Genomic DNA, 26,760 nt, shown 5'->3' with positions numbered 1-26,760 from the left:
TGACAAAAATTATGCCCTGTATTTAGCTTATATGGTCGAATGAGCATACTTGGATGCATTACAGCATTTAAGGGTCCTTGTATTTACATGGGGATAGTTCTTATCCAGCTGGCGGCTATAGAATTCGCGGTCCTTTTTGCACGTTTTGATGCACATACACTGAATTTTTAAAACCACCGCGGAGAAACTGAGCAGAAAAATATGATATATAAAGACTAAAAGCGATCCTGCCTACCACGTACTATATGCTTGAATTACTTCCGCGTCACCTGGCCTATTTTTCTGCAGACGAAACGTACCTCTCCAGATTCAAAGAACAGCTATGTCAATTCCCATCGCGGTATGTGGCATGGCTCTGAGATTGCCGGGTGGTATATCAAACCCGTCTCAATTCTGGGACTTTCTTGTGTCCAAGAAGGATGCCAGATCCCGGGTCCCTGACAGCCGGTACGCTGTTTCCAGCTACTATTCAAAGACAGGTGCCAACGGCACGATCAAAACTGAGCATGGATATTTCCTTGATGAAACCGTTGACCTCGGGGCGTTGGACGCCAGCTTCTTTAGCTTTACGAAGGCTGAATTGGAGTTGGTTGACCCTCAACAACGCCTGCTGCTTGAAGTGGCCCGTGAGTGCTTGGAAAGCGCTGGGGAGGCCGACTATAGAGGCAAGGATATTGGTTGTTTTGTGGGCTCATTTGGCGATGACTGGATCCAAAATCTTTTCCACGATCCCCAAATGTATGCCAAGTACCCATTGCTGGCTGGCGGCGATTATGCCATCCCAAACCGCATCTCATACGAGTATGACCTTCGTGGTCCCAGCATGATGATCCGTACTGCGTGCTCTTCGACCATGGTCTGTCTGCACGAGGCATGCCTTGCCATACAGAGAGGAGAGTGCTCGGCCGCGGTTGTCGGAGGCTGCAATCTTATCATGGCCCCGACGATGACCGCTGTCATGACGGCAAAAGGGGTCCTCTCACCAGACGGCACGAGCAAGACCTTCGATGCTGAGGCTAACGGCTATGGCCGTGGAGAGGCTATAAATGCCATCTACATCAAACCGCTGCAGGATGCACTTCGCGATGGCAACCCTATCCGGGCAGTAATAAGAGGCACGGCAACTAATTCTGATGGCAAAAGCAGCGGACTCAACGTCCCCAGCCAAATAACCCAGGAAAGTGTGATACGTAAAGCCTATGCAGTTGCTGGGATCGACGATATATCCGACACAGCATTCGTGGAGTGCCACGGAACAGGAACCGCAGTTGGAGATCCCATTGAAGTGATCGCAGTTGCTAATACATTTGGTGATAGAGGTATTTATATTGGGTCTGTCAAACCCAACGTTGGACACTCCGAAGGTGCATCCGGTCTTACTTCCATCATCAAGGCTGTACTGGCCATAGAGAACGAGGTCATCCCGCCAAATATCAACTTCAATACACCAAACCCCAAGATTCCCTTCGAAGAAAAGAACATAAAGGTTCCTACTAAGCCAACTCCATGGCCACAGGATCAATGTATCAGAGTGAGTGTAAACAGTTTTGGTATGGGGGGAGTCAACGCCCACGCTGTTCTTGAGTCTGCGAAAAGTTTCACTCTACCCCGCTCGCCACCAACAGGACAAAATGCCAAGTTGATGTCCTTGCTGCTCTTTTCCGCCAACACTATGGATTCTCTCCAGCGGCGAGTGGATGAGCATCATAAATACCTGCAGGATCAGCCTGGTGCTTTAGCTGATATGGCTTACACTCTGGGAACAAGACGAGAGCACTTGCCATTTCGTGCAGCGTCAATCGTACGACATGACCTGTCTTTGACTACGACACCAATGGCAAAGATTCCATTGTCCCCACCAAAACTCGTTTTCGTATTCACTGGCCAAGGCGCCCAATGGTCTGGTATGGGGGTTGCACTCTACAAAAGTAACAGGATATTTCAACGATCAATTCAAGGCTTGGAGGAGATCTTACGCACCCTACCGGATGCACCTGCCTGGTCTATAATTGATGAGATGATGAAGCCAGTTGAGAAAAGTAACCTTCACAGAGCCAGCTACGCACAACCCATCTGCACTGCATTGCAAATAGGGCTCGTCGATACCCTGTCCAAGCTCAAAGTCGGCCCGTCTGCAGTCATTGGCCACTCCTCAGGGGAACTCGCAGCGGCCTATGCGGCAGGCAAACTGACTGCGCGAGAAGCCTTCATTGCGGCATTTTATCGTGGCGTTGTATCCGAGTATGTCGCAAAGCCTGGGGGGATGGTAGCGGTAGCAATGGGCCGAGAGGAAACCAGTGCATTCCTCATGCCTGGTGTTATAATTGCCTGTGAGAACTCGCCGTCCAGTGTCACCATTTCAGGTGATGTCAATGAGCTGGCGAAAGTCACACAAGCGATTAACACGTCGCGACCGGACGTGTTGGTTCGGCAGCTGAGGGTCGATGTGGCATACCATTCCCCTTACATGAACGACGTGGGAGAAACCTACCGTTCACATATGGCCCGTTTCCTCGTCGACTCACGCACCGGCCGCTCACCACAGGTGGAATTCTTTTCGACCGTCACTGGAAAGCGTCTGGAAGAGGCCACTCTCCTGGACCCCGAGTACTGGCAGTCGAATCTTGGATCTCCAGTTCTCTTCCGTACGGCGATCCAAAGTCTGGCGTCTCATCACAAATGCTCGCTGCTGTTCTTAGAGATTGGGCCACATTCCACGCTCTCTGGCCCGATTCGACAGACTCTGGATCAAGTCTCCTTGAGTCACCCGTATGTCTCGTGTCTGATTCGAGAAAAGAATTGTGAAGAATCTTTTCTTTTGGCCATGGCGGAGTTGTATTCTCAGCATATCCCTCTGGCTCTCGAACCTCTGACAAACCCAGATGGCAATGCCCGCGTCCTCACAGATCTGCCAACGTATCCATGGCAGCATACCTACTCCAATCTCTTCATGCCGCGCAAGAACGCTGATTGGCTGTTCCTGAAGCACCCAAAGCACGAGCTTCTAGGAATTCGAGTGAGTGAAAGCACTGATAACGACCCTTCGTGGAGAAATCTGCTTCCTCTGGAGGAGGTTCCATGGCTTCGGGAGCACAAAGTCAGGGACAATGTTGTGTTCCCAGCTGCTGGATTTCTCTGTATGGCTGGGGAGGCTGTTCGACAACTCAATCCACAGAGATCGGATGGATTCCGTGTTCGCGATATGGAGATAGGAACAGCACTGCTGCTGAATGACGTAAAGTCTATAGATACGGTGACCACCCTGCGGAAAGTCCGTGCATCGGATTGGTTTGACTTTACCATCAGTTCTCATAACGGGGTCTGCTGGGTAGAGCACTGTTCTGGACAAGTCCTTGGAGCTAGTCATCGTCCGGGGATTGAAGCGAAGGTTGAAGAAAGACTACCCCGTCGCATTCAAACGCGGGCTTGGTACAAAGCACTGGAGCAGGCAGGCTATGGATATGGGTCTGCCTTCCAGGGTATGTACAATCCCTCCTCCTCAGCAACCGAGCACATCGCAGCCGGTTATATCATCTCAACGCTCGAGGAGTCAACGTACTATCCAGTACACCCAACCAAACTGGATGCTTTCTTTCAAATTGTGTACTTGGCGGTCCAAAAAGGACGTGTCTGGGGCTTGGACCAGCTTCTCGTTCCAACTCATTTTGCCGAGATTGAGATCTATACTTGTAGCTCTGATCTCAATGCCAGGGCCTGGGGAGGCGGTTTACCAAATGGTGCAGCTTGGGGAAGCGGACAGGCTCTTGACTCCGATGGCGCAGTATCTGTGAGACTTCGCGAGGCTAGAATGTCTCCCCTCAGAACAGAACAGGATGCTAAAGATAGGCCGGATTTCGGGAATGCCCTTAGGTTGCATTGGAGACCCGATATCCAATTTGCGAACCTTACCGACCTTGTCAGCTCGCCGTCTGATTGGAAAGAACATATGAAGCTGCTCAGCAAGCTGACCACTTTATGTATTGCACAAGCGCGCTCTCGTCTTGAAAGTGTACAATCCGAGATACCTCACCTGAAGAAATATCAAGCGTGGCTACAGAACCAGCCCCTGCTGACAACAGACTTCGATATGGAGTCTGTTGTTGCGCAGATTTTGGCGACACCAGCTTCACCCTGCGCGATCGCCATGATGAAGGTCTTGGAAAATATTGTTGCCATGTGCAAGGGCGAACTCGAGCCCCTAGAAGTTCTCATGGGCAATGAAATTTTGTTCAACTTGTATAACTACTTGAACGAGGGCGATCGCAGTGCCTTGTTCCAATTGCTCGGGCACCGTCATCCCAAGCAACGTATCCTCGAGATTGGAGCCGGTACAGGGAGTTCAACCACCAAAATTCTCCCAGAGACAAGATATTCCACGTATACCTTCACCGACGTCTCCGCTGCGTTTTTCCCCGCAGCAAAAGAGCGGCTCAAGGACTACCCGAGCCTCGTCTTCAAGACGCTGGACATCTCACAGGATCCTTTAGATCAAGGCTTCGAACCACAATCATTTGACCTGATCGTCGCCGCCAATGTGCTGCACGCTACACCTAGTCTCAACGAGACGTTGGTGAATGTGCGCAGGCTGCTTCATCCACAGGGCGTCTTGTTGCTGGAGGAGCTTTGCCCAGAAACCAAGTTCCCGAATTTTATTACTGGAGTCCTACCAGGGTGGTGGGCTGGGGAGGCAGACGGCCGAGTTAACGAGCCATATGTGCGTCCTGAACGATGGGAATTTGAACTGAAGAAAGCCGGGTTCAGAGGCTTGGATGATGTCGGGTTTGATGCAGCTCCACCATTCCATAAGAACGCATTCATGCTTGCGAGCCCCCTTCCAGAAGAGGTCCGAACTCAAAGGCACGTCGTGCTTCTATCCAACGCCACATCCACAGAGATCGCGATTCAAATGCAACGACAACTTCGTTTGAGAGGATATGAAGTTGCCATTCAGGGTCTTCGGGACCCCTTGCCAGATGGCCGGGACGTAATCGCCGTGGTTGATACGGTAACACCTTTCTTCCACGAGCTTGATGCCAGTCGATTGTCAGACTTCCAGCTATTTATGTGCGAAGTTCAACAGTCACACTCGGGGGTTTTTTGGGTTACTCGGTGTAGTCAGCTTAATTGCCAGGATCCGCGATTTTCCCTGACAATTGGAGTTGCTAGAACTGCCAGGTCTGAATTTGGCATTGACTTCACGACATGTGAATTCGACGAGATCAAATATACCAGCCTTGCGTTGACGATTGATGTGTTTGAAAAGTACCATGCCCGCACACGCCATAACCATACCCTCTCAGAGCAGGAATTCGTGATTTGCAGAGACACGGTCCATGTAGGACGTATGCTACCAACTTCAATCTCAGAAGAGCTTGCCAGCCCTCGTCGGATGGAGTTGAAAAACCATGATCGTGTATTAACCCTGGCTGTCGGATCATATGGCGTCTTGGATTCACTAAGGTGGGCTGTCAGTGTCGATCAGCCTGTCATGCAAGACAACGAAGTAGAAATCGAGGTGGACAGTGCCGGAGTGAACTTCAAAGTATACCTTCTACCAAGATATCTCACGACCAAAGACTGACAGCTGTTATCCAGGACGTCCTCATGGCTCTAGACATCGTACATTCTAAAGATAGCAGACTGGGCCTGGAGGCTGCTGGGGTTGTGCGCAAGGTCGGCTCAGAAGTGACCAATTGCTCCCCCGGCGACCGCGTTTTCGTCATCGGTCCAGGATGCTTTGCAACTACGATAGTTGTAGCAGCAGCACGGTGTACAAAGATCCCAGACAGTCTATCAATTCAGGACGCCGCTACTATGCCTCTGGTCTTTTCAACAGTTATCCATTGCCTCGTGGATATTGGGCAATTGGACAAGTCACAAGTGAGTACCTCTCCTCTTACTGAAAATTCAATTGTTAATGTTGATACTAGACTGTTCTGATCCACTCTGCATCGGGGGGAGTAGGACTTGCCGCAATGCAAATATGTCAGATGCTCGGAGCGACGATTTACGCAACTGTAAGCAGCAAGGAAAAGGGCGACTATCTGATTAAGACCTACGGCATCCCAGAAAATCATATCTTTTCTTCGAGGGATTCATCGTTTCTCTCTGAGGCGATGAACGCAACCCATGGCCGCGGCGTTGATATCGTGCTGAACACGCTTTCCGGAGAACTGTTCCACGCTTCATGTGAGTGTGTCACTGAATGCGGCAAACTGATAGACCTTGCAAAAGGAAATTCACAGCTGTCTGGCAAGCATTTCCGCTCCAACGCTACGTATACAGTCGTCGACTTGACGGACTATATCAGGCTGAAGCCAGGCGAGTGCCAACGGTATGTGTGGCCATTCAGACGTACTTATGCGAACAGGGATGCTAACATCTCATATCAGACTTCTCAAGACGATAGTGGACCTCTATTCACGGGGCCATATTCAACCTATTCGTCCGGTACGGACATTTGCCGCTGACGAAATTGCAGGTTGCTTCAGATATATGCAGAGCGGCCAACATATTGGGAAACTACGAATCTCTCTCCATGACCAAGGGAGGACATTAAGGCCACTTTTACCTCCCAAGACCGCGACTTTCTGTACTGATGCTGCATATCTTCTTGTCGGCGGCTTACGAGGGTTAGGCAGCGGACTCGCGCGGTGGATGGCCGAGCACAATGCAAGAAACTTCATATTTCTGTCTCGAAACGCTGGAAATAACCCTTCAGACAAAGAACTTCTCGATGAGCTCGAGAGTCAAGGATGCTCCGTAACAATCATCAAAGGAAACGTTTGCAACATAGCGGACGTTGAAAAGGCGATATCATCTGCACCAGTGCCACTGAAAGGAATTTTCAATCTTTCCATGGTGCTGCAAGATGAATCGCTGCTGCGAATTTCCATAGATGATTGGAATGCTGCCATCGAACCAAAAGTACAAGGCACTTGGAATTTGCACAAGGCGTCTCTCAACCATGATATCGATTATTTCATGTTGTTTGGCTCGATGTGTGGGATTCTGGGAATGCCCGGACAGGCTAACTACGCTGCTGCGAACACCTTCCTGGATTCATTCGTCCAGTATCGCCATCAGCTTGGCTTGCCTGCCTCGGTTGTTGACCTTGGGGCGGTTGACGGTATAGGCTACATCGCTGACAATCCGCAAGTCTTGGAACGCTCAAAATGGCTTAAACATGTTCTGATAAGCCAGAAGGAACTATTCAACATGGTGACTGCTGCGATGTGTCAGAGCAACCCCCCGTCAGACACATTCAAGCATAGCTACACCAATCCGGCACAGATCGTAACCGGATTCCGGGACAATACGAACACGGTGGATCCATTTACCAGCAATGCGTTTTTCTTTGACGCGCGCCTAGCGACGTACTTGAATACCACAGCCAACGAGGCAACCATTGATCAATCCACGGGCCAGAATCAACTGAGCAATTTCGTCTCCGCAGCAGGCACCGATCCCAGCACATTATCTGATCCTTCTGCGCGAGACTTCATTGCCAGACAAATCGCAAAATATGTGTTCGATCTTCTCATGAAGCCCGTCGAAGATGTCGCTGAAATCGACCTCTCACGCTCACTGTCCGATGTTGGCCTCGATAGTCTAGCGGCGGTTGAAGTGCGGTCTTGGTGGAAGTCTACTATTGGCATTGAGATCAGTGTCTTAGAGATCATGTCGCTCGCTAGCTTTGATGCGCTGGGGGAACATGCACTTGAGGGTTTGAAGCGAAAATTTGCCATGAGAGAATAATGGACACACGATCAGTATCAGATAACCGAGAGCATTTCGCCTTGGGCTAATGGGGCTGTGTGTTGGAGCCCCAACAATATGTTTGGGACTACTTCAGTGCGACCACAAGTTCGAACCAAAAATGATGAGACAAGCGTCGTCAAGAATCAGTGTATATGGAGGCATCTATGAGCTTTGGTGTCTAGAGATGGAGTAATCACATATTTAATGGTTAAACCAATTATGAAAATACCTGGATGATGGAAGATTGCTAGCCATGGATGCTGGCAGCCTAGTGAAATATAATAGGTCTTCAGCTCATTTATCTTCTCCAAATTCTTTAATCGTTACACAGCATGTCAAAGGTGGTACTCAGCGCTATTTCTGTGCCCTCACTCACAGGCCCAGTGAGGGGTCACGCCTACCAGGGCCCTGTGCGAGTTTAAGCATGACCTGAATTCAAGGAAACTGAAGCCCGACTTTCTGGGAGAGAGGCCAAATTGCGGCTATTCTCTGATGTGGCTTTTAAACGCCCTGAGAGAGCCAGACGTGGGCTGTGACAACATGAGGTGGTATCCGGGGTTGGAACACGTCGCAGTTTTGCGAAGAGGACACTTGTTCAGCGTGTCACTCCGGGAAGGAGGCGACATCATCTCATATCTGAAGCTGAAAGCAACATACCAAGGAATCCTTGACCTCAACCTGGAGGAAAGGCTCTGGACGGGCATCCTGACGACAGACAGCCGTGACAGTTGGGCCACTGTTGGTCTTGCCCTGCCTCTTGTACCGCTTGCTATACTGTGTCCCCAGAACTGACAGAAGCTCCTCTTGCTGGACACGAGGAACGCCGCGTATATCAAAAATGTTGGAATGCTTCTTTGTCATGTGACTTGATGACGACAGCCTGGTCATGCGTGAGGATGGGCCCGGCCCGGCTACCTTGGTGACTTGTTCAACTGCTGCACAACAAGACACTACAGCTTGTCGTCACCGCCAACGGCAAGTCCGGTACCATCTTCAAGCATTCCACCATCGACTCCATGACCACGTCGCAGATCTCGCAGAGGCTACGGGCATATATGGGTCCGTATCTGCTGCGACGGTCATGGCTCACATGTGCTCCGCTTTTCCTCGGATCCAGGTTGGGCTCATGGTGGGAATCGGAGGGGTGTTCCAAGCACACACAATGACATTTGTCTAGGTGATGTGGTGGTGGTCAGCAAGCCAGTGGGCAATGGTGAGCCAATATGACCACGGATTGTATCGCTTGGCGAAGAACATTCGCGGTCTCGTCATCCACCAAGTGCCGTTGGTTCTATGCAATCTCTGGTTGTTTGTGCTGCATATGTCTATGAAAGAAGGATCAATGGTCAGTTAAGCTCCCAAGCAAACAGAAAATTCAATCTCACGAAATCCAATGGAGGTCAGGCCACGGGCGCGAAGACAACTCATGAGCGCAAAAGGGGGTGGCGAAGTGCAGAACACCGGATGTACAGCCCAATAGCAAAAATGCCTCAATGTCATGAGTCGGAAGACCGCGAAAGGGTGGAAAACAGCGACGAAAGTTGGCCATATTCTCGAGGGGGCAAGGAGGAAGCTATATAGACCACGCACTGCGATGCCAAGCCTCAACGACGCGCTTTCCCCAAATAGGAACGCTATACCGCTTCTAGTAATTCGCCGTCACCGAAGAATACGGAGTAGTACATTGCGCAAACCACTAAGACACAAGAGAGGGGGAGTATCAAGAGGTGAAAGCGTCATCGATTTCTGATTAGTTCTGTAGACTGTAGATCACATTACTATCCAGGCATCCGCCGAGTGCTCTATTTGACTGAGATTCTAACCTCCATAGATCGTGCTGCTGAACGGACCATGGATCGTCAGGTGGAGAAATCTCATGAACCGAAGACCGAAGTACACATGCCGTCACTACTGGATATTTCGATGGAGTGCATGAAGATCGTTATGATTACTTTGTGAAAGGTTCCCCTGGAATATGCAGATGTTGCTTTTAGTGAACTTTCATCAGTACATAAGCTCAATTTAGGGATAAGAATCAAATATACTCTGCACAATGGATGGAGTATGGAGTAGTCTATCTAGTAGCTAACTCATCAAATTTGTCCAGTAAACTGTGGCTGGTGAGATGTACCTTAGTACTCACGGCAAGTGGGTTAGGCTCAGGCATTACTTTGCTGCTTTAGGACATCGCGAATTCGTGATACATACCTTAACCGTCCTGCATGCTACCTACATCCCAGGCTGCTAAGGTACTGTACTAAATGATGATGATACAGTCATGACGTGAAACCAGACCCGCCGCTCATCATATGATTTGATCTGTCGGAGATCATACCTGGTCCTTGGAGTCGAAAGCAGAATTTGACTTTGCCCCTTGAATGTGGGGAGATGATCGAAATGGATGTAGTAATCTGTAATGTAACATTTGTTCCTGAACAGAGAGGCACAGTGAGGTATCCGTGTCAAGCACACCCACACCGGTTCCCGGTGTGGGTGTGCCGCACCAGAATCGTAGTTTTCAGCGGAATCGTAATGTACCTTTTATATGGTGATGCCATATAAAAGGTACATCCTCCCTAAGTCTACTATCTTAGGTATTTGCTAGGGGTGACTATATTTTAAGATAGTAATATTAAAATTATATATTCTTATATCTCTAATCTTTAGTTAAAACTCTTAAAAGGCTTTTAATTATAAGTTGTTCCCTCATGAAGAGTTTCCCTCTATAAAAACTCTTTCTTAGGGAACAAGAAAGAGAGAGACTATTCTGTCTTAACACTTGTAATATTTCTTTCTAATAATAAAGATAGTAATAAAAGATAGATATTTATATATCTAAATAATAGTAAACTATAAAAACCAAATGTGTACATATCTAGATCAAATAAGCTATATGTACCTTTTATATAGCAATACTATATAAAAGGTACATTATGATTGCGGTGAAAACTACGATTCCGGTGCGGCGCACCCACACCACGGAGTGGTGTGGGTGCGCCTGGCACGGATACAATGCCATGATAGGTATGTGGTAAGGTAGTGGTACAAACCTAGGGAGGTTTAAGGAGCTGAGCTGGTGGTCTCAAAAATTTGCCACAGATTGACTTCATCAGTAAGGTAGGTAGGTGCTCAAGTGGGGCGTACTTCCAGATCTAGTGGAGCCAAGTCATCAGCCCAGCCAGGCATTGGCCAATGTATATGCAGCAGGGGTGTCGACCAAGCTGATAGAGTACTAGCGCTAGCGAAGTAAAATTGTTACAACTTACCAGCTGGGCACTATTGGAGCTAGTTTTGTTACCTAGTGAACCATGTTGCGACTGGGGAATTTTGCTGCTCAACAGCTGTAGGGACTCTGTGAAGAAAGGCAGGGGGACACTTACCTTACAAGACAGGTAGAGATATTTTATGAGACACATGGGCGGATAGTGTCATATTGCCGGTCTCATTAATGAGGACGGAGCTATATGTATGGACCTGACAAGTAAATTAGGTCATGCTAGGTTGCTGCAAGCTGTAACTGTAAGTCGAGGTTTCGGTTTCAGCTAGATCAGCTAGTGAGTGTAAACAAAGTCCTATGCTAGGAGCTGAATTTGCCTTTATCGTCATCATCAATTCGCCCCGCCGTCCCAAAGATCAGGTCTTTTTCCAGTGTGGCTCAAAGTCTGAATTTGGGGCGTATCTAGGTACCTTACCTGTCCCTTTCGTTCTTTCGCTACAAAGGAAACTCCCTGCGCTCGACTTCGGCTTTTCTCCTCTTTATTTTGGCAGTACACACTATTTGAGACTCCGAAGATTCCACAGTCCCTCCTCGTGCATCAATTGGCATGCATGGCATGTACAAATTGAATCCTTCAAGCATTTTGAGTGGTTCGACATCGTTTTCGATTTCCGACCAAAATAAACTTCGCCTGGACTCTCCGACGTCAAGCTGTGGCTGAGCGTATCGCTCGCCCCTCGTTCCCTTAAGATTTGGTTCCTTGGTCGTTTCGTGGTCTTCTTTGACTTTTTATCTACTAGTCCCAATTTCTTTTTCACAGGCCTCTGACCCGAGGTCTTTCTTTCCTATTTTCCTTTCCTCCTCTATCTCGCATTTCTGTGTTGTTTCTGTTGTTTCTCGCTGTGTGACTCGATTCCTCCCGTACAACGAGCTTGTCGCTCCCTATTGCACCTTGGGTGCTTGGAACTTCCAAACAGGCCCCGACTTCCTTACCGCTAAAAGCGCAAACTATAGGTCGACTCGGCAATTCCTCCCCTAAGCGCTGGGGAGTGAGTCGACAGAGTCAAAATGGCCCTCTACGACGATATGGCTGGTCTGCACCAGCTGTCCCGTCGTGCGGTGAGTACCAGGAACTGTGATGGATTGCGATAGCAATCCACCTTGGGGGTTTAACGAAACACTGACTAACGCCTTCTAGGATGACAACCCCGAAGATACGTCCAACTCGGCTTCTAGCTTGGTGTCTACTTTGGTTCCTTCCCTAGTGATAGCTGTCATCATGGTCTTGGTCTTCGTGATTCTGCGGCGAAGCGAACGTCGCATGTATATGCCCCGAACCTATCTCGGCTTTCTGCGCCCTGGGGAACGCAGTCCCCCCGTCGGCACTGGCCTGTGGAATTGGATTACCGATATGTACAAGTTACCCGACGAATACGTTTTGCAACATCATTCTATGGACGCCTATCTTCTGCTTCGCTTCCTGAGGTTGATTTCAGTCATTTGCTTTGTCGGCTGCTTGATAACCTGGCCCATATTGTTTCCCGTCAATGCCACAGGCGGAGCTCACAAACAACAATTGGATATCTTGAGCATGTCCAACATTTCACAGGATAATAACGCTCGTTACTTCGCCCACGCCTTCGTCGCTTGGATCTTCGTCGGTCAGTAAACGCTGCGCAATAGTATTTCACTATCACTTTTTCTCGAGGTCTGATTGAGTGGCAGGATTCGTGTTCATGACTGTCACCCGCGAGGGCATCTTCTATATCAACCTGCGCCAGGCGTATTCCCTCTCTCCCGCCTATGCCAGCCGACTCTCATCGCGAACAGTTCTTTTCACAGCTGTGACTGAAGACTATCTCAACCGTGACAAGATCCGGAAAATGTTCGGCATTGAAAAGGTGAAGAATGTTTGGATCGCTACCGACACCAGTGAGCTAGAGGACAAGGTCAAGGAACGGGATTCTGCCGCCATGAAATTGGAAGCCGCCGAAACGAAACTCATTAAGCTTGCAAACGCTGCGCGAGCCAAGGCCCTGAAGAAAGGGGGAAGTGCCGAGGATGATGCTGTGCCACTTGAAAACTTGTCTGATGAGCCAGATGACGAATCGGGCTCTGTGGCAGCTCGCTGGGTCAAGGCTTCGGAGAGACCAACGCACCGCCTGAAATTCCTTATCGGAAAGAAAGTCGATACGATCAACTGGGCCAGGTCAGAGATTGAGCGGCTTAGCCCGGAAATCGAGGAGCTCCAGGCTAAGCACCGTGCGGGCGATGCCAAGCTGGTTTCATCCGTCTTTGTCGAATTCTACGCTCAAGCGGACGCGCAATCTGCCTTCCAGTCGGGTATGTCAAGCCTCGGATTTTGATTCCAGGACGTTTTGGTGAGCGTCAATGCTAACTAGCAAATGTGATCAGTCGCACACAATCTGCCTCTGCACATGGCCCCTCGTTACATTGGTCTGGACCCTACGCAGGTCATCTGGTCGAATTTGCGCATCAAATGGTGGGAGCGCATCGTCCGTTACTCTGCCACAATTGGATTTGTCTGCGCTCTCATCATCTTCTGGGCAATCCCCGTCGCTGTTGTAGGCTCCATCTCGAACATCGATTCTCTAACGAACAAGGTCCACTTTCTCAGATTCATCGACCATGTCCCCGGATGGATCAAGGGTGTCATCACTGGTCTTTTGCCCACTGTTTTGATGTCTGTGCTCATGGCTCTGTTGCCCATTGTTCTGCGATGTAAGCCGGGTCTTCCCAAAGCCAACGTGACTACAGAGCTGTACTGATCGTGTGTTCCAGTGATGGCCAAGCTCGGTGGCGCCCCCAGCGCGGCAGCTGTTGAGCTGACTACACAGAATTTCTACTTCGCTTTCCAAGTCGTTCAAGTCTTCCTGGTTGTGACCTTGGCTTCCTCGGCGGCTAGCGTCGTCACCAAGGTCATCCAGCAGCCTTCTTCTGCTCCCCAGCTCCTCGCCACGAGAATCCCCAAGGTTGCCAACTTCTACATTTCCTATATAGTTCTACAGGGTCTTTCTTTCAGTTCCGGTGCTCTGCTTCAGATCACCGGCCTGATCTTGGGCAAGATTCTGGGCAAATTGTTGGACTCTACCCCGCGAAAGATGTACAAACGCTGGTCATCCCTCGCTGGTTTGGGCTGGGGAACCGTATATCCTCCCCTGACCCTTCTTGCAGTCATCGGTAAGGCTTCGTACTCGTTGCGGTTATATTAGTTCCCTGCAGCTAACGATGTCGTCCCGTTGGGATTAGCCATCACCTACTCGTGTATCGCTCCGCTGGTGCTTGGTTTCGCGACCATTGGTCTGTACCTGTTTTATTTCGCCTACCGGTACAACATGCTCTACGTGTCCAACGCCAACATAGACACTCAGGGCAAGGCTTACGCTCTTGCCCTGCAGCACATTACTGTGGGCTGTTACTTGCTTGTGGTCTGCTTGATCGGCTTATTTGCCATCGGAACTGCAGCCAACCGAGTGGCACTGGGCCCCTTGATCTTGATGATTATCTTCCTTGTCTTCATGATTCTTTACCACATTTCTTTACATAGCGCTCTCTCTCCTTTGATTAACTATCTTCCCAAGAATCTGGAGGCTGAGGAGCAGAGTCTTCTTCCCTCCGAACCAATCAAGCACGGCGATTCTGTTGGCGAGCACCCGGACGACATTGCCGCGACTAACCCAGGGAAGAATGGGAATAGCAATCTCCCGGATGTTGACGCTGCCGAGAAAGGCCTGACCACCGCCCCTGTCCCCTCCGAGAAGAAGCCCAATCTGATCCTGAAGTGGTTCCGCCCCGACAAATACGATGGATACTCACAACTGCGGCGCCTTGTCCCTGAGGCTCATGAGACTACACAGTACCCTCCTGAAGTTGAACGCGACGCCTACTTCCACCCAGCGATTACCTCCCAGCCTCCACTTCTGTGGATCCCTCGTGATAAACTCGGGGTGAGCAAACAGGAGGTCAAGCACTCGGCACGGGTGATCCCCATCACAGACGAGGATGCTTGGCTGGATGATAAGAACAAGATCCACTGGGATGTTGATAAGGGCGTTCCTCCCATCTTTGAGGAGAAAATTTACTATTAAGACGCTGGTTCTCTACTCCCGAACTCCTTTTGCCGAGCCATCATTCTACAAGAGTTCGAAGTGGAATGAAGGTATCGCGATGCGGAAGAGGTCTCGTCCTGCTGCTTGATACCCCAGCAGCCACTGGTTGATTGAATGTCACCGGTCTAATACAGTTTTTTTGGACAAATATATAATCTAATGTATATTTTGGAGTGGATCCCTTTTGGTGGACGCAGATATCTAATGGTTTACTTTTGACGTTGTCTATGATCCTTGGATAGCCTTGATGCCGTCGAGTTCGACTGCTTCATGCAGGGGACGTTAGGATATATGAAATATACTGATTCCTGATCGCGCTATCTAAAATGAATAGTAACGTTTACCTTTTCAAGTGACCACAATCGGGAGTCTTAGGCAAAATCATGGGTTCGTTCGAGTCTAATTGCTGTTCATCTACAGCAATTGGCATCAACTTCACCGAGTTCTAAGAAAGAATCCTACTCCGGCTCACCCACACAGGAGTAGCAACCACCACACGGCTGCGTACCACAATCCCAGCATGTCACGGATGGACCAGAACATCCATATGCACGGCAGTTCAACGGATATCCCTCATTGCTCTGCAAAACAGACTCGCTCACCAAGTTGTGGCTTGGAATTGAGCGTGCAAGAGAATACAGGAGGATAATCATTCCTGCTAGAGCGACAGTAATCGTAGACGACAACCGAAGTGTCTTCATGATGTAATGGGTCAGTTGTGCTGTTTTGTCCCGCCAGGCGGGTCTGTATATATAAATAGGCACAGGTTCTATACTAGGATCTCGTTCACAACTCCTGCATATCACCAGGGTCAAAGTCACCAGTAATAGGTAGGTCTGCGCAGGGGATCTCGGCCTCAATATATTAAGTCGAGGTTTCCGCAGACCACCACCGGACCGGCAATCCGGTGATTTCTTGCATTGCATCCTTGCTTGATGCTCTTCACCGCGCCATCAGTAATAATTTGATCTGTGCTGCTGAGAGAAAGCGGGGTCTCTCATAATGGACCGCCCCTGATCACATGTTTTGCACCTCTGTTACTTTGGGTTATTTATCATTATTCTTCTCCTCAACGTTCAACTGCAACTCTTCAATGCCACAGTGATGTGGTCTGAAACACCGATGGTTTCCCTCCATGACAATTGCCGATGAAGTCGGGAAATCCCGAGCTAGCGGTGACGGGGCCCATTTTCCATTTTCGGCAGATGCTGGTCTCGCCTATGCTGTTGCTAGTCTCACGAGGGTCCTGCAATGTCATGCTTAGTTGTGCTGACAAGATGATTAGAGCATCGCCTGCAGATGCGATGTAACCCTGGTCTCACGATGCTTGCCGGTTCAGAAGTCATACCGTGGGGTATATATAGCCCCAAGATTCGAGCACTTTTGTACTCGAAACAACAGATCAAGAGACTGCCGTACGCCCTCAAAATGATCAAATCTTCTATCCTCGGGGCATTGGCCCTGCTCAGCTGCGCCCTCCCCAGCAACGCCACACAGATCTTCCGCAACACCGGCACCCTGGCGGGCTGGGACTTCGTCAACCACGAACACTCCGGTACCGTGCAGGAGGTCAGCAACGTCGCCTATGAGGGCTCCACCTCCCTCAAGATGACCCAGGTCTACGACGCGAGCTACACAGGTCGCTACCACTCCGAGGTCGTCAAGTACAACGTGTACAAGCGCGGCGACACGGGGTTCTACGGGTTCGCGTTCCGCCTACAGCAGGACTGGCAGTTCTCCCCGGCGCAGTCGTACAACATTGCGCAGTTCATTGCAGACTTCTCCGACACAGGCTGCGACGACTACATGCCGTCGAGCATGGTGTGGCTGGTCGGGAACCAGCTCTACTCGCGCGTCAAGCAGGGGACTGTCTGCGCGCAGAAGATCCAGACGTTTAGTAATCTTGCCACGGTTTCTGCGGGCGTGTGGCACAAGGTGATTATCCAGGCGAGTTGGAAGACGGACGGCACGGGGCTCTATAAGATGTGGTTTGATGGGGTCAAGGTGCTGGAGCAGTATGATATCAACACGACAGTGGAGGACGACCGCGAGTTCCAGTTCCGGGTTGGGCTGTATGCGAATGGATGGCATGACGATAAGGGCATGAAGGGGACGCAGGGGACAAGACAAGTCTGGTATGATGAGATAGCGGCAGGGACGACTTTTGCCGATGCGGATCCCGCGCAGTGGTAGGCATCACCGAGTCTCAAGCATGATTCGAAAAATGCGAGGTGCACAGCTTCCAGATACGAAACGACATTCGCGGATAGATGATGGTGACTGAATGGTATTGGGAGAGACTGCCAAGTCCTAATTCTGCTGCTAGTGCTCAGTGTTTCCGGCAAGATATGAGCTTAGGCAAATTGACATCGACTTGACCCTTTCCACTAATTCAAGGCAAACTCCACTTCGTGTGCAGTAGTGAACCGCTTAGGCCCGTAGTTTGTAGACTGTCTAGTGTCTGTGTTCACTCATTAGTCTGTACTAGGACCTGGTCCATCCCACGTGCGTTATGAAAGCTTACCCTCAATCCCTGATTCAAGACACGGCACAATTGGCCCGTTCATGTTCCTCCCCTGAATCTTTGTGAGTTGCGATTATATATTTGTTTTCGGATCCCTTATGACTTTGTATTCTCAGTTTTCAGCACTATCGCTTCTCTGCCAGCTTTTCATCAATAATATTTTAGATACATGTATATTGCCAAGTGAAAGATGCCCCTGTTTGAGACAATGATGGAATGAAGGTCTCTTCCAGCCGTGTGGTTTGTTCTCGTCGATCATTCCACTCGACGCGCACCGCACTCCATCGGCTGCGGTCGTTTCTTGAACCCTCTGGCTGGCAATCTGCGACAGGGGTCCCACGTGATATCATCATGGCTCCCATCTTAGTCTACCACATTGAGTGATATACTCCGAAAAAAGTCTTGATTCTAATAGCTGGTCTAGATTCGTGATCCAGGGAGAATAGTTAAAGTCAAACCGCTGGAGGGCTTTGTGGTGGCCCTACTACATGCGTGTATGAATGTCTGAACTTCTGAAGAATTTTCTGTTTCTGAGAGGAGATATGCGGGTCACACAACTATGTAATGCCGAAGATCAGACACCGGGATTTGCAATTATGAAGATCTTGTTAGGTGCTATGCATCCGGAACGGTAGAGAGTAGTACAGTAGATGACCGACCGTTGTACTATGTACCTTAGCTGAGGAAACTTGGTTGGATACCCGTGCAGGGACCAAAGTGGACCTGGATTTCCACATTTCAACCCTTCTACTCCTGGACCGCTCCCTGTTTCTGCTCCCTCAGTATTTGGACTTGATTGCTTGTTTGGATAGATTTTGGCAATTTCTGCAGGGTTATCACCTGAAAATGAGGTTCATAATCCCTTCGAATATACTAGGACCAGTCACAAGCCTAGATAGGGCTCTATTCTCAACGTCGAAAGCGGCATTTCACTGACAGGAGGATAAACTTTGATCGTCCCTGGAATGCGTGGAATGTGTGGATGCTTTAGGATTAGGATTGCGTGCCACTGACCCACAGGGAACTTGCTGGAGGAAATCGAAGAAGGCCCGGATCAAGTAATCGACCAAAAGCGTTCGCAGTTCCAGTCGAGCATGGCACTTCTTCTCCTAAATCTCAGCAGGGACTCAGGGTCTCTTGAACACCGCGTATCATATCATCTACCACAGTAAGTGGTACCGCTAAGCATTGCGGATCTGCGCCCCCGTTCCTGATCAACATTGGTCAGTGGATTGCTGGATTGCTCGGTATGAAACATTCCCCCGTGGACTGTTACCTGGGTAATGATGTATGCTCATCTGTCTGAAGCAGCTGGCCTTAGATGATCATCCGGCGCATTGGTTAAATGCATTTCGCCCTCCCTCCCCGCAACCATGCACGCAATCAACAAGATGTTGATGCACCGGTTTGCGCGCCATGGCCTCTTAACGGCGGTCTTTTTCATGCTCTTGATCACAGTGTGGTCATTGAACTTGGATTTTCTGATAACAAATGTAAGTCATGCGCTTGCCTGACCGGAAGTAGAGGACTTGTCGTTAATTCTTGGAAAACAGAGACGCAAGTCCGCGCAACAGAGGTATCTTGAGGAAGAAAGGGGTTATCCTAGGTGTGCATAAGTTCCACCAGTGAATACAGCCGGCAACTAACGTGGGATCCTTCGTTGTGTATAGTGTGTTCGGCCATGTCGTCTCCACATTGGACAGGTTAGCCGTCCCTCCGACTCCCGACAACCGTACCATCCTCGAAGATCCTCGTTTCGAAGGAGAGCAAGGCAGCAAGATCCCCAGGATATACCGACCGTACCCAGACTATAGCAGTCAAGAATGGCAGAACACGCATCGGGGCCTGTTTGTCCCATGCCAGGGCCCGCGTGGGAAGCTCCTGAATGAGAGTTTGGATGATCAGGTCGGTGTTTACGTTGGCGTTCCCGACGGTAGGCTTTCTCTGTACTTTTGGAGGTCATGCTACACTGAGAATGCTGACTTGCAGGCCAGAGTTCCCATCCCCTATGTTTGGTAGCCATGAGGCTGTCGAATTTAACGGTCAGGTTTCCTTTGACCGCTACACCAGATATGGTGCTTATGGCTTAGGAGAGGACGAAAGTCTTGTCTCTAACTGGGTCAAGCCATCCAAGGTCAAGTGGAATGAAGTGGATTGGTCAGACCTGCAACACCAGTGCTATGATCGCAATGCCGCCAGATTCTCTCGGAAGAATGACGGTCTCTCCAAAGGAAAACAGCATATCGCGCCTGAGTCTCGAAGTGCTGTCCTAATTCGCACCTACGTCGGAAAGAAGTACACCGAGAATGATCTTCAGGTCATCCGCTCGATGATCACTGAGCTGTCACTACAATCAGGAGGGGAATACACTGTATTCTTGCTCCTTCATGTTAAGAACTCGGAACTCCCTATTGACCAGGTTGAAGTACACCAGAGGGTCCTGAAAGATAATGTCCCTGAAGAATTCTGGAACATGACCATTCTCTGGAATGTGCCAATGGTTGCGGCCCGGTATCCAAATCTCGATCACAATGTCATTGAGTACGTTCACATGGCAACTGCATCACTGATCGAGTTGAGCTGACGGTTGTAGTGTCCATCATGCGCAGTGGCTCTCCATTCAACATTTTGCCCTGCAATATCCCGACTTCGACTTTGTGTGGAACTGGGAGGTCGATGCTCGGTTTACGGGCCATCACTATGAATTCGCCAACAAGGTAGCCGAGTTTGCTCGGAAGCAACCACGGCGGGGGATGTGGGAGCGCAATGCTCGCTTTTATATCCCGGCAGTCCATGGTGACTATGATAGTGCTTTCCGAAAGTTTGTGGAGCGGATCGAAGGCGAAGCGGTCTGGGGCCCTTTACCCATCGGTCCCATGCCCGTGAAGGACAGGGAGGTCCTTGGTCCTTCGCCGCCGGTGCCCTCACCGCGCCAGGACTCCTATGCTTGGGGAGTTGGCGAGGAAGCTGATTACATTGGCTTTCTTCCAATATTCCACCCCATCGGTACCGAGTGGGTCATCCGAAATGAAGTATCAGGGTATATAGGACCTGAGACTCCCCGTCGAGCCTCGTTGATTACACATTCCCGGCTTTCGAGGAGATTGTTGCTCGCCATGGACGCGGAGAACCTCGCTGGTCGGCATATGGGCTCGGAGATGTTCCCAGTCACCGCCGCACTGCATCATGGCCTCAAAGCGCTTACCGCTCCGCACCCGATCTACTCGGACAAGAACTTGCCTCCGGAAAGCGTGGATAAATGGTTCAACTCCGGAGTCAATGGGAGAGCGGGAAGCACGAAGAACAGCCCCTTTTCCTGGGGCCGGGAATCCCGCTTCAAGGACGTCTCGTGGTACTATCGCGCCAATCTGCCTGGACGGCTGTATTGGAACTTTCTGGGATGGAGGAAGGAGGGGACTGGAGGGAAGCTGGTAAGAACTATGCGTAAGCTATGATCAGGCCAGTCATGCTAATTTGGGGATGCGATTATAGTATGAGACCTTACATGGACGGGTCTGTCTTCCATCGATGCTTTTCCATCCTATCAAGGACGTTCGACCGGACGCGGATAGCACACACTATCAGTTTGATTACGAGTTGGGATACGTTACCATTCAGTGATACCTCTTCGTTCTGTCGCACTGCTTCGTTGATTCTTGTATATAGATAGACTTGTTTTTTTACTACATTTCGCATTAGCCCGACCAGAGTGCCGGTTTGTCGGCCCAGCCAGTGGAGTCTGGAGTCTGTGATCACATATTTTCGAGTCTGTCGTTTGCCTTTAATTTGTTGTTTGAATAGACATCAGGCACTTGGCGTGTCTTGGCCATGCTTGGTATATATCTATTGATATCATTGCGTTCGACCTCAAGTCCTTCTGGAGCCTGGTTGTCTTTTCACGTCAAATCATAGGAATAGTGCGATAATCAGTTGCTGTTTTTGCCTGCCCTTGTTAGTCCACAAGCTCGTGGGTATAGTCCAGAAATTCAACATGTATATAGTACTCCTAGGCAGTTGTCCAAATCACACTCTTATTACAGTCAGTGAACCAGGTACCAGAGCCAAAACCCATCTCCAATTCAGCCTTTATAATCGAGGACTATCTGCACTACTTATATGTTTACCACTGCTACTACTGTATAATCTCAATGCTAAATGTGAATGGACATAGAAAACACAATACGCAATATGCGTATCATCCAATTTCAAATGTGATCCATCACAACTCGAAGCGCATTCCCCGATTCAACACGGACCTCAACCACTGACAGGTATATTATGACTTACAGTAAGGCATCTGCCTGGTACTGAGTTTCCATTATTGTATTCAGTGACTTCCATCGAGTTCTTGATTACCTACCTAGGTTTCAAAGGAGCGTCCCGCGTCCCCTTATAGACTAAGAAGTCTAGAACATGGAAATTTCTGCTGTCAGTACGGATACGGACCTACCTTACGCATTGTGGTAAATGGTAAATAAAGTAATGATGGAAAGGAATCGAATGTTTACGGCTGAGTGCACCAAATGTATTTGAAAGCTCAGGCCTGGTCTGATCGATCCCCGCAATATCAACTACCTTCTACCAGTGGTCCATGCAAGCAACGATGCGTTTGCTTCTAACAGATGAAAAGGACGACCTTGATTCTCACTCTCTCCTGTGGCTTTGAGACAAGGGAATGGAGAAAACACGGTCGGAGACTGACACTTTCAAGTCCAAGGCAAGCCCACACGGCACCATTGCCCCAAAAGGGCCTCTTACACGACGCCACGTCGCCGGGAGGGATTCCCCCCGGCCTCTAGCGTCCGTAGCGGCCGGTTTGTTACACCAATCAGAATACGGAGATGGCAAATGACATGGATGAGCGGGGTCCTTGTTACGGTATTTCTCATGATTTGGGGCGGTTACTGCGCGGTGGTTCGTACACGACACCCACCAACGGTTCAGGTTGGCAAGGAACGATGCAGTACGGGGTACTGTTCACCTCGTCAGCCAGCCACGGATGGACGGCCTGCAGGTGTTCGGATTTGGGTTCTTCAGTGTCATGGTTTGAAGTGTTGAGTTCCGTGGACTAACCATGATATCTTGGGATTTGGTCCTGGAATCGTTGACTGGTTCCACCAGGAAGCACTGACGTATAATTGAACTGGATCATCTTAGAGATGAGGTGTTAAGACATTGAATAAATGAATTATCAGTCTCAATACATACATATTGTAATAAGGTATATACTGAATATGACCTTTGTTATCATGGCCTTGAAGAGATCGGGATGAGTCAGAAACACCAGCATCGCAACGCCATGCTAGTCTGACGTTGTCAGACAGTTCGTAGACAGACGAGAAAAGAACCCATAACCGAGAATAGAAGGAAAGAAATAAAGGGAATGGAGAGTGGCTCGAGGCAATATAGCCGCTGCAAAGGAATAAAACGCAAGACGGAGCAAGCCAACCAAGACATAGCCATGCTTTTCTCGCTCATAATGATAATGACGGTATCGATGCCCAAATGATATACTGCCCATAAGGATGATAGTAACGCTGCACGACGCTAAACACAATGAAAGGTTGGTGTAGGTCTCATAGAACCTTGTATGGTAGGTGACGACCGTTGTTCGCCTAGGCTCTAAGCCGACTGGCGCGGAAGGCCTTGATGTCGATAGATTCCACTGAAGCAGCCGAAGCGTCGTCAACTTCGATTTCGTCATTGCATGAAGCCAGAGGCTTATCGCACTGAGGTTCGGCAGCCGTCTTCGTAGGTGAAACCATGACACTTTCCTTCTTTACGTCTTCTTTTAAAGACTCCTCTGGTTGCTCTCCCTTCAGACTTTGCGCTTCTTTGGTTGCTAATTCAAGTAATGAACGAAAGTCCTCCACAACGCTTCTCAATTCCGCCGAGCAATCTCCATAGCGCAGGAAGTGGTAAGCCGCTGTCTCGCAGTGGCTGTGTGCCAGCTCGAGCTGTCTATCTACCACATCAAAAACCGTTTCCTTCGGAGGAACGCGGCTTGAGGACGTCTCTGCGCGTGGAGGACCCCTGGTTCGCATGCTGCGAATATTGGTCAATATGTCGCCATCAGAACTGTCAACCTTGTCCAGAAGAGCCGGTGCTAGACGATTCTTCCTCGCATCTTGGTTGCCCATGCGCGATCGGAGGCCACCCAGAGAGATCTGTGACATCTTGCCTCGTCGCATATTGTTCCGTGCGGTACCAATGTTCCGTACCATCTCCTCCAGCGACTTTTGCGTGTGACCGTCGTAATGGATGACCACGTTGTGTCGAATGCTGACAAAGTCCGYAATCCCCTCGGCGGAGTCGATGGAAGGGGTCCCGTCGGCACTTCGTTTTCGGGGAATCAATCTAATCTGGGATATCGAGGCTTTCGGTGCATTGCTAGGGGTTCCCTGGGTTGGTTCGACGGAGGAACCACGATTCTGGGACGAAGGGAAGATGTCATCGGTGCGGATGGAGCAGACGGAGCTGTTTTTGCGACGCCGGGGCCTACCCGGGGCGTATTTCTTGTAAGCTTCGGTGTACTCAGCATGTTTGGCAGCGGTATAGGCAGCCAGTTCTGAAATTTGATCGATCCAAGCCGGCAGGTTGTCGCACATGTAGGAGAAGGCTCCTAAAGCATCCATTGTCGGAGCTATGGCTGTATGCTACGTCGAAAACAATTGGAAGATTAGAAAAAGTAGAGAAACAAGGATGAAGGCGACCAATTTGTCTCCAGATCCTATGTAGAAATGGTGTTCGAATAATCGTGCCGTCGTGAGTCGTGAGGTTCGATAGTGGTGAGTACCGTTGGTGGCGGTCGGAACCCGTTGGTTCCTTCAATATCCTCCCATAAGGCGGAGAAAATTATAACCAAAAAATAGTCGAACTCGGGCGAGGGAGTGTTTTATTGTCTTTGAGATTATTGAATATTGTCCTCAATGACGGTATTGACAGGCCGCAAGTAGTATCGCAGGATAGGAAAGGGAAAAGGTTGAGAGATGGCCGTCGTGTGAACAAAGTCGACGGTCGAAGGTCAAAAAAGAGGTATGGGGAGGATGAGAAAGAAACAGGGAGGAGAGACGACGGGTCGGGCCAGAATTATGGAGTTGAGTGAGCGGAGGCGGCGTATTACTTACCTTTACGTTACATGTGTATTACAAACGAGTTACCTCAGGTAGAGGCCGAGCAACGCCTTCAAGGTACTTCCAGGAAGTGTTTGTTAGATAGGTAGGTACCTTAGATGCCAGTAAGTATCCGTACAGGTGAGCGGTACTTTATCATTCCCCGAAAAGTGAAGCCCGAGACTTGGCATGGATCGATGGCTGCAGGAAGCCGCATTTGTTGTTATCTTACGAGTTACGCTACGGCAGAATTACCTACAGGGATGTATATTATGTTACCGCTGCATGAGCGACTGTCATACTCCGACGACGGTCCTACAGAAGGACAAACCAATCAAATTTAGGAACTGGGCTAAGAATAAGGACCCATGCCCAACGGAATATCCCTGCCAGCTTGCTTTCCTTGGCGGGTTGTCCTGATGTCTCTGTAAGATTATTATTAGTGTTGGTAACTAACAATACCATCGCAGTATCTTTTACCGTCTCCACGAACTCAACAGATACAAATACAATGCAGCTTCTGCTGGCTTCTCGACTATCCAGAATACCCCTCCAAGGCTCCAACAAGTTTTATGTGGTCTAACGAAAATCCAAGACGCTGCTGCCATTTGACAGCTTCTCAAAGTTGCGGTGAATAGTCCCCTCGTGGGGAGAGGGTCTGCGTGCAATTCGATATGCAAGGCAGCGGTTTCGTCTATCACAGGCTGCTGACTGCCAATCAATGCTCAACACCTTGTCCGTCTGCCGTCTGGAAGGATCGTGGAGTGCGAAGCGTGGATAACCTGCTAAAACGATTGCATTGTTGCTCGCCCCGGATTCGATGATAGGGGTCTTCAAATTTGGCACTGTATGATGTGCGTGGAGGGGTGGATGATCAAAGTGCGCATTGCCCGATGGAGTAAATGGATGCTGATGCTGTACATGGGTGGATTCGATTCAAGCTGGGGAGTCTTATTTGCTTCGTCTTCTCCACATCGAATACTTGAGTCTCCAATTGCATCAGATAAATGGGTTCAGTCTAAATAGGCAAAATCAGGGAGTTCCTCGGACGGAGTACGTCGCGTCCGCATGAGGGCAGGATGTCTTTGCAGAAGACGCCGAATTCTGAGCGAATGAGACTGTGAGACAACCATACGATGATTTTCATGGACCGTTAAGATGACATAAGATCAAGTGTCCGACACGCATCATGACAGTGATAACGGCGAACTATTCCCAAGTAAGCCATGACACGTAACGGTCCGGGACATCACAGGGATAGATGCAACCGACGCAGTAGTCAAACTGAGAAATCAAGAATCACACCAGACCGACGAGTGCCAGACTGTCGAGTTGCATTTCTCCTCAACATCGGACTGCTGCCGGAGCCGACCTGCGGGCATGAGTGGACATCCTCCTGACACTGAGCCAGAACTTTAACAAGCCGAGACGTCAAACGGCTGACAATTTATCTTGTCTAATTGTCTTGGGTAAGTCGACTTTACTCGCTGATGGGCGGGAGACCCCGTGGAGATGTCTTTGTTTAGTGTGACTACTCCGTATACTCCGTACTCTAACCAAACATTAAAGTTCTCCTATACTCCGTAGTCTAATCTGTAACAATTTAAACAAGTCCGCTGAATGATCATGGTGGTACCGCGAGATTGTAAGTAGGGGGCGACGAAAAGAAACATGGATAAGTCAATATCCTACTTAGGTAGTGTGCAATGAGTATTGACGTAGAAACGAGTCAATTCATAAGTATCAATTTCCGACTTCGAACAAAGAATGATTTGAAATTGATGCCTGATCATGTTCATGTGATATGGTCCATTCCTCTAAATTATTGCTCTTGATTTGGCTCTTCTCTAGCGTGGAATAATAGTGTCAGCAAAGGGGGTACTTTTGTCTCCTAGTGACGCCGAGTTATGCTCAATCGGGTAATTGGTCAGAACTTCCTGTTTGGTCTCGGGCTTGGCAATCTGCTGGCAGTCCATCCTCCTTCCAAAGGAGTTGCTGAGAGAAAGGATCGTCAGG

The 26,760-nt window shown here is 49.4% G+C and overlaps 5 protein-coding genes across 5 annotated transcripts; 4 read left to right on the top strand and 1 right to left on the bottom strand.

Moving 5' to 3' along the window:
- Positions 1-322: 322 nt before the first annotated feature.
- Positions 323-7,758, top strand: Aspvir_004012 (type I polyketide synthase; the record flags this gene model as incomplete). The annotated part of the gene is made up of 4 exons (XM_043267250.1): positions 323-5,542; positions 5,596-5,880; positions 5,931-6,334; positions 6,393-7,758. 4 exons carry the CDS (start codon positions 323-325, stop codon positions 7,756-7,758), a joined length of 7,275 nt encoding a protein of 2,424 aa, XP_043123185.1.
- A 4,288-nt stretch (positions 7,759-12,046) lies between these two features.
- On the top strand, positions 12,047-15,087 carry Aspvir_004011 (putative DUF221 domain protein; the record flags this gene model as incomplete). Its single annotated transcript, XM_043267249.1, has 6 exons — positions 12,047-12,097; positions 12,177-12,639; positions 12,704-13,321; positions 13,394-13,720; positions 13,781-14,179; positions 14,222-15,087. The coding sequence occupies 6 exons, from the start codon at positions 12,047-12,049 to the stop codon at positions 15,085-15,087; spliced, it is 2,724 nt and encodes a 907-aa protein (XP_043123184.1).
- A 1,344-nt stretch (positions 15,088-16,431) lies between these two features.
- Positions 16,432-17,301, top strand: Aspvir_004010 (polysaccharide lyase family 20 protein; the record flags this gene model as incomplete). Its single annotated transcript, XM_043267248.1, has 1 exon — positions 16,432-17,301. One exon carries the CDS (start codon positions 16,432-16,434, stop codon positions 17,299-17,301), a length of 870 nt encoding a protein of 289 aa, XP_043123183.1.
- Positions 17,302-19,005: 1,704 nt separating this feature from the next.
- Aspvir_004009 (DUF3405 domain-containing protein) lies at positions 19,006-21,253 on the top strand (the record flags this gene model as incomplete). Its single annotated transcript, XM_043267247.1, has 6 exons — positions 19,006-19,125; positions 19,186-19,238; positions 19,336-19,565; positions 19,627-20,173; positions 20,226-21,063; positions 21,125-21,253. 6 exons carry the CDS (start codon positions 19,006-19,008, stop codon positions 21,251-21,253), a joined length of 1,917 nt encoding a protein of 638 aa, XP_043123182.1.
- Positions 21,254-23,247: 1,994 nt separating this feature from the next.
- Aspvir_004008 (uncharacterized protein) lies at positions 23,248-24,267 on the bottom strand (the record flags this gene model as incomplete). Its single annotated transcript, XM_043267246.1, has 1 exon — positions 23,248-24,267. One exon carries the CDS (start codon positions 24,265-24,267, stop codon positions 23,248-23,250), a length of 1,020 nt encoding a protein of 339 aa, XP_043123181.1.
- Positions 24,268-26,760: the final 2,493 nt, after the last annotated feature.

The sequence above is a fragment of the Aspergillus viridinutans genome (genome assembly GCF_018404265.1).
Source record: "Aspergillus viridinutans IFM 47045 DNA, scaffold_2, whole genome shotgun sequence".
In the NCBI taxonomy this organism is placed as follows: Eukaryota; Fungi; Ascomycota; class Eurotiomycetes; order Eurotiales; family Aspergillaceae; genus Aspergillus; species Aspergillus viridinutans.
Note: the sequence above shows the minus strand (reverse complement) of the source record. Positions and strands in the feature narration are given on the sequence as shown.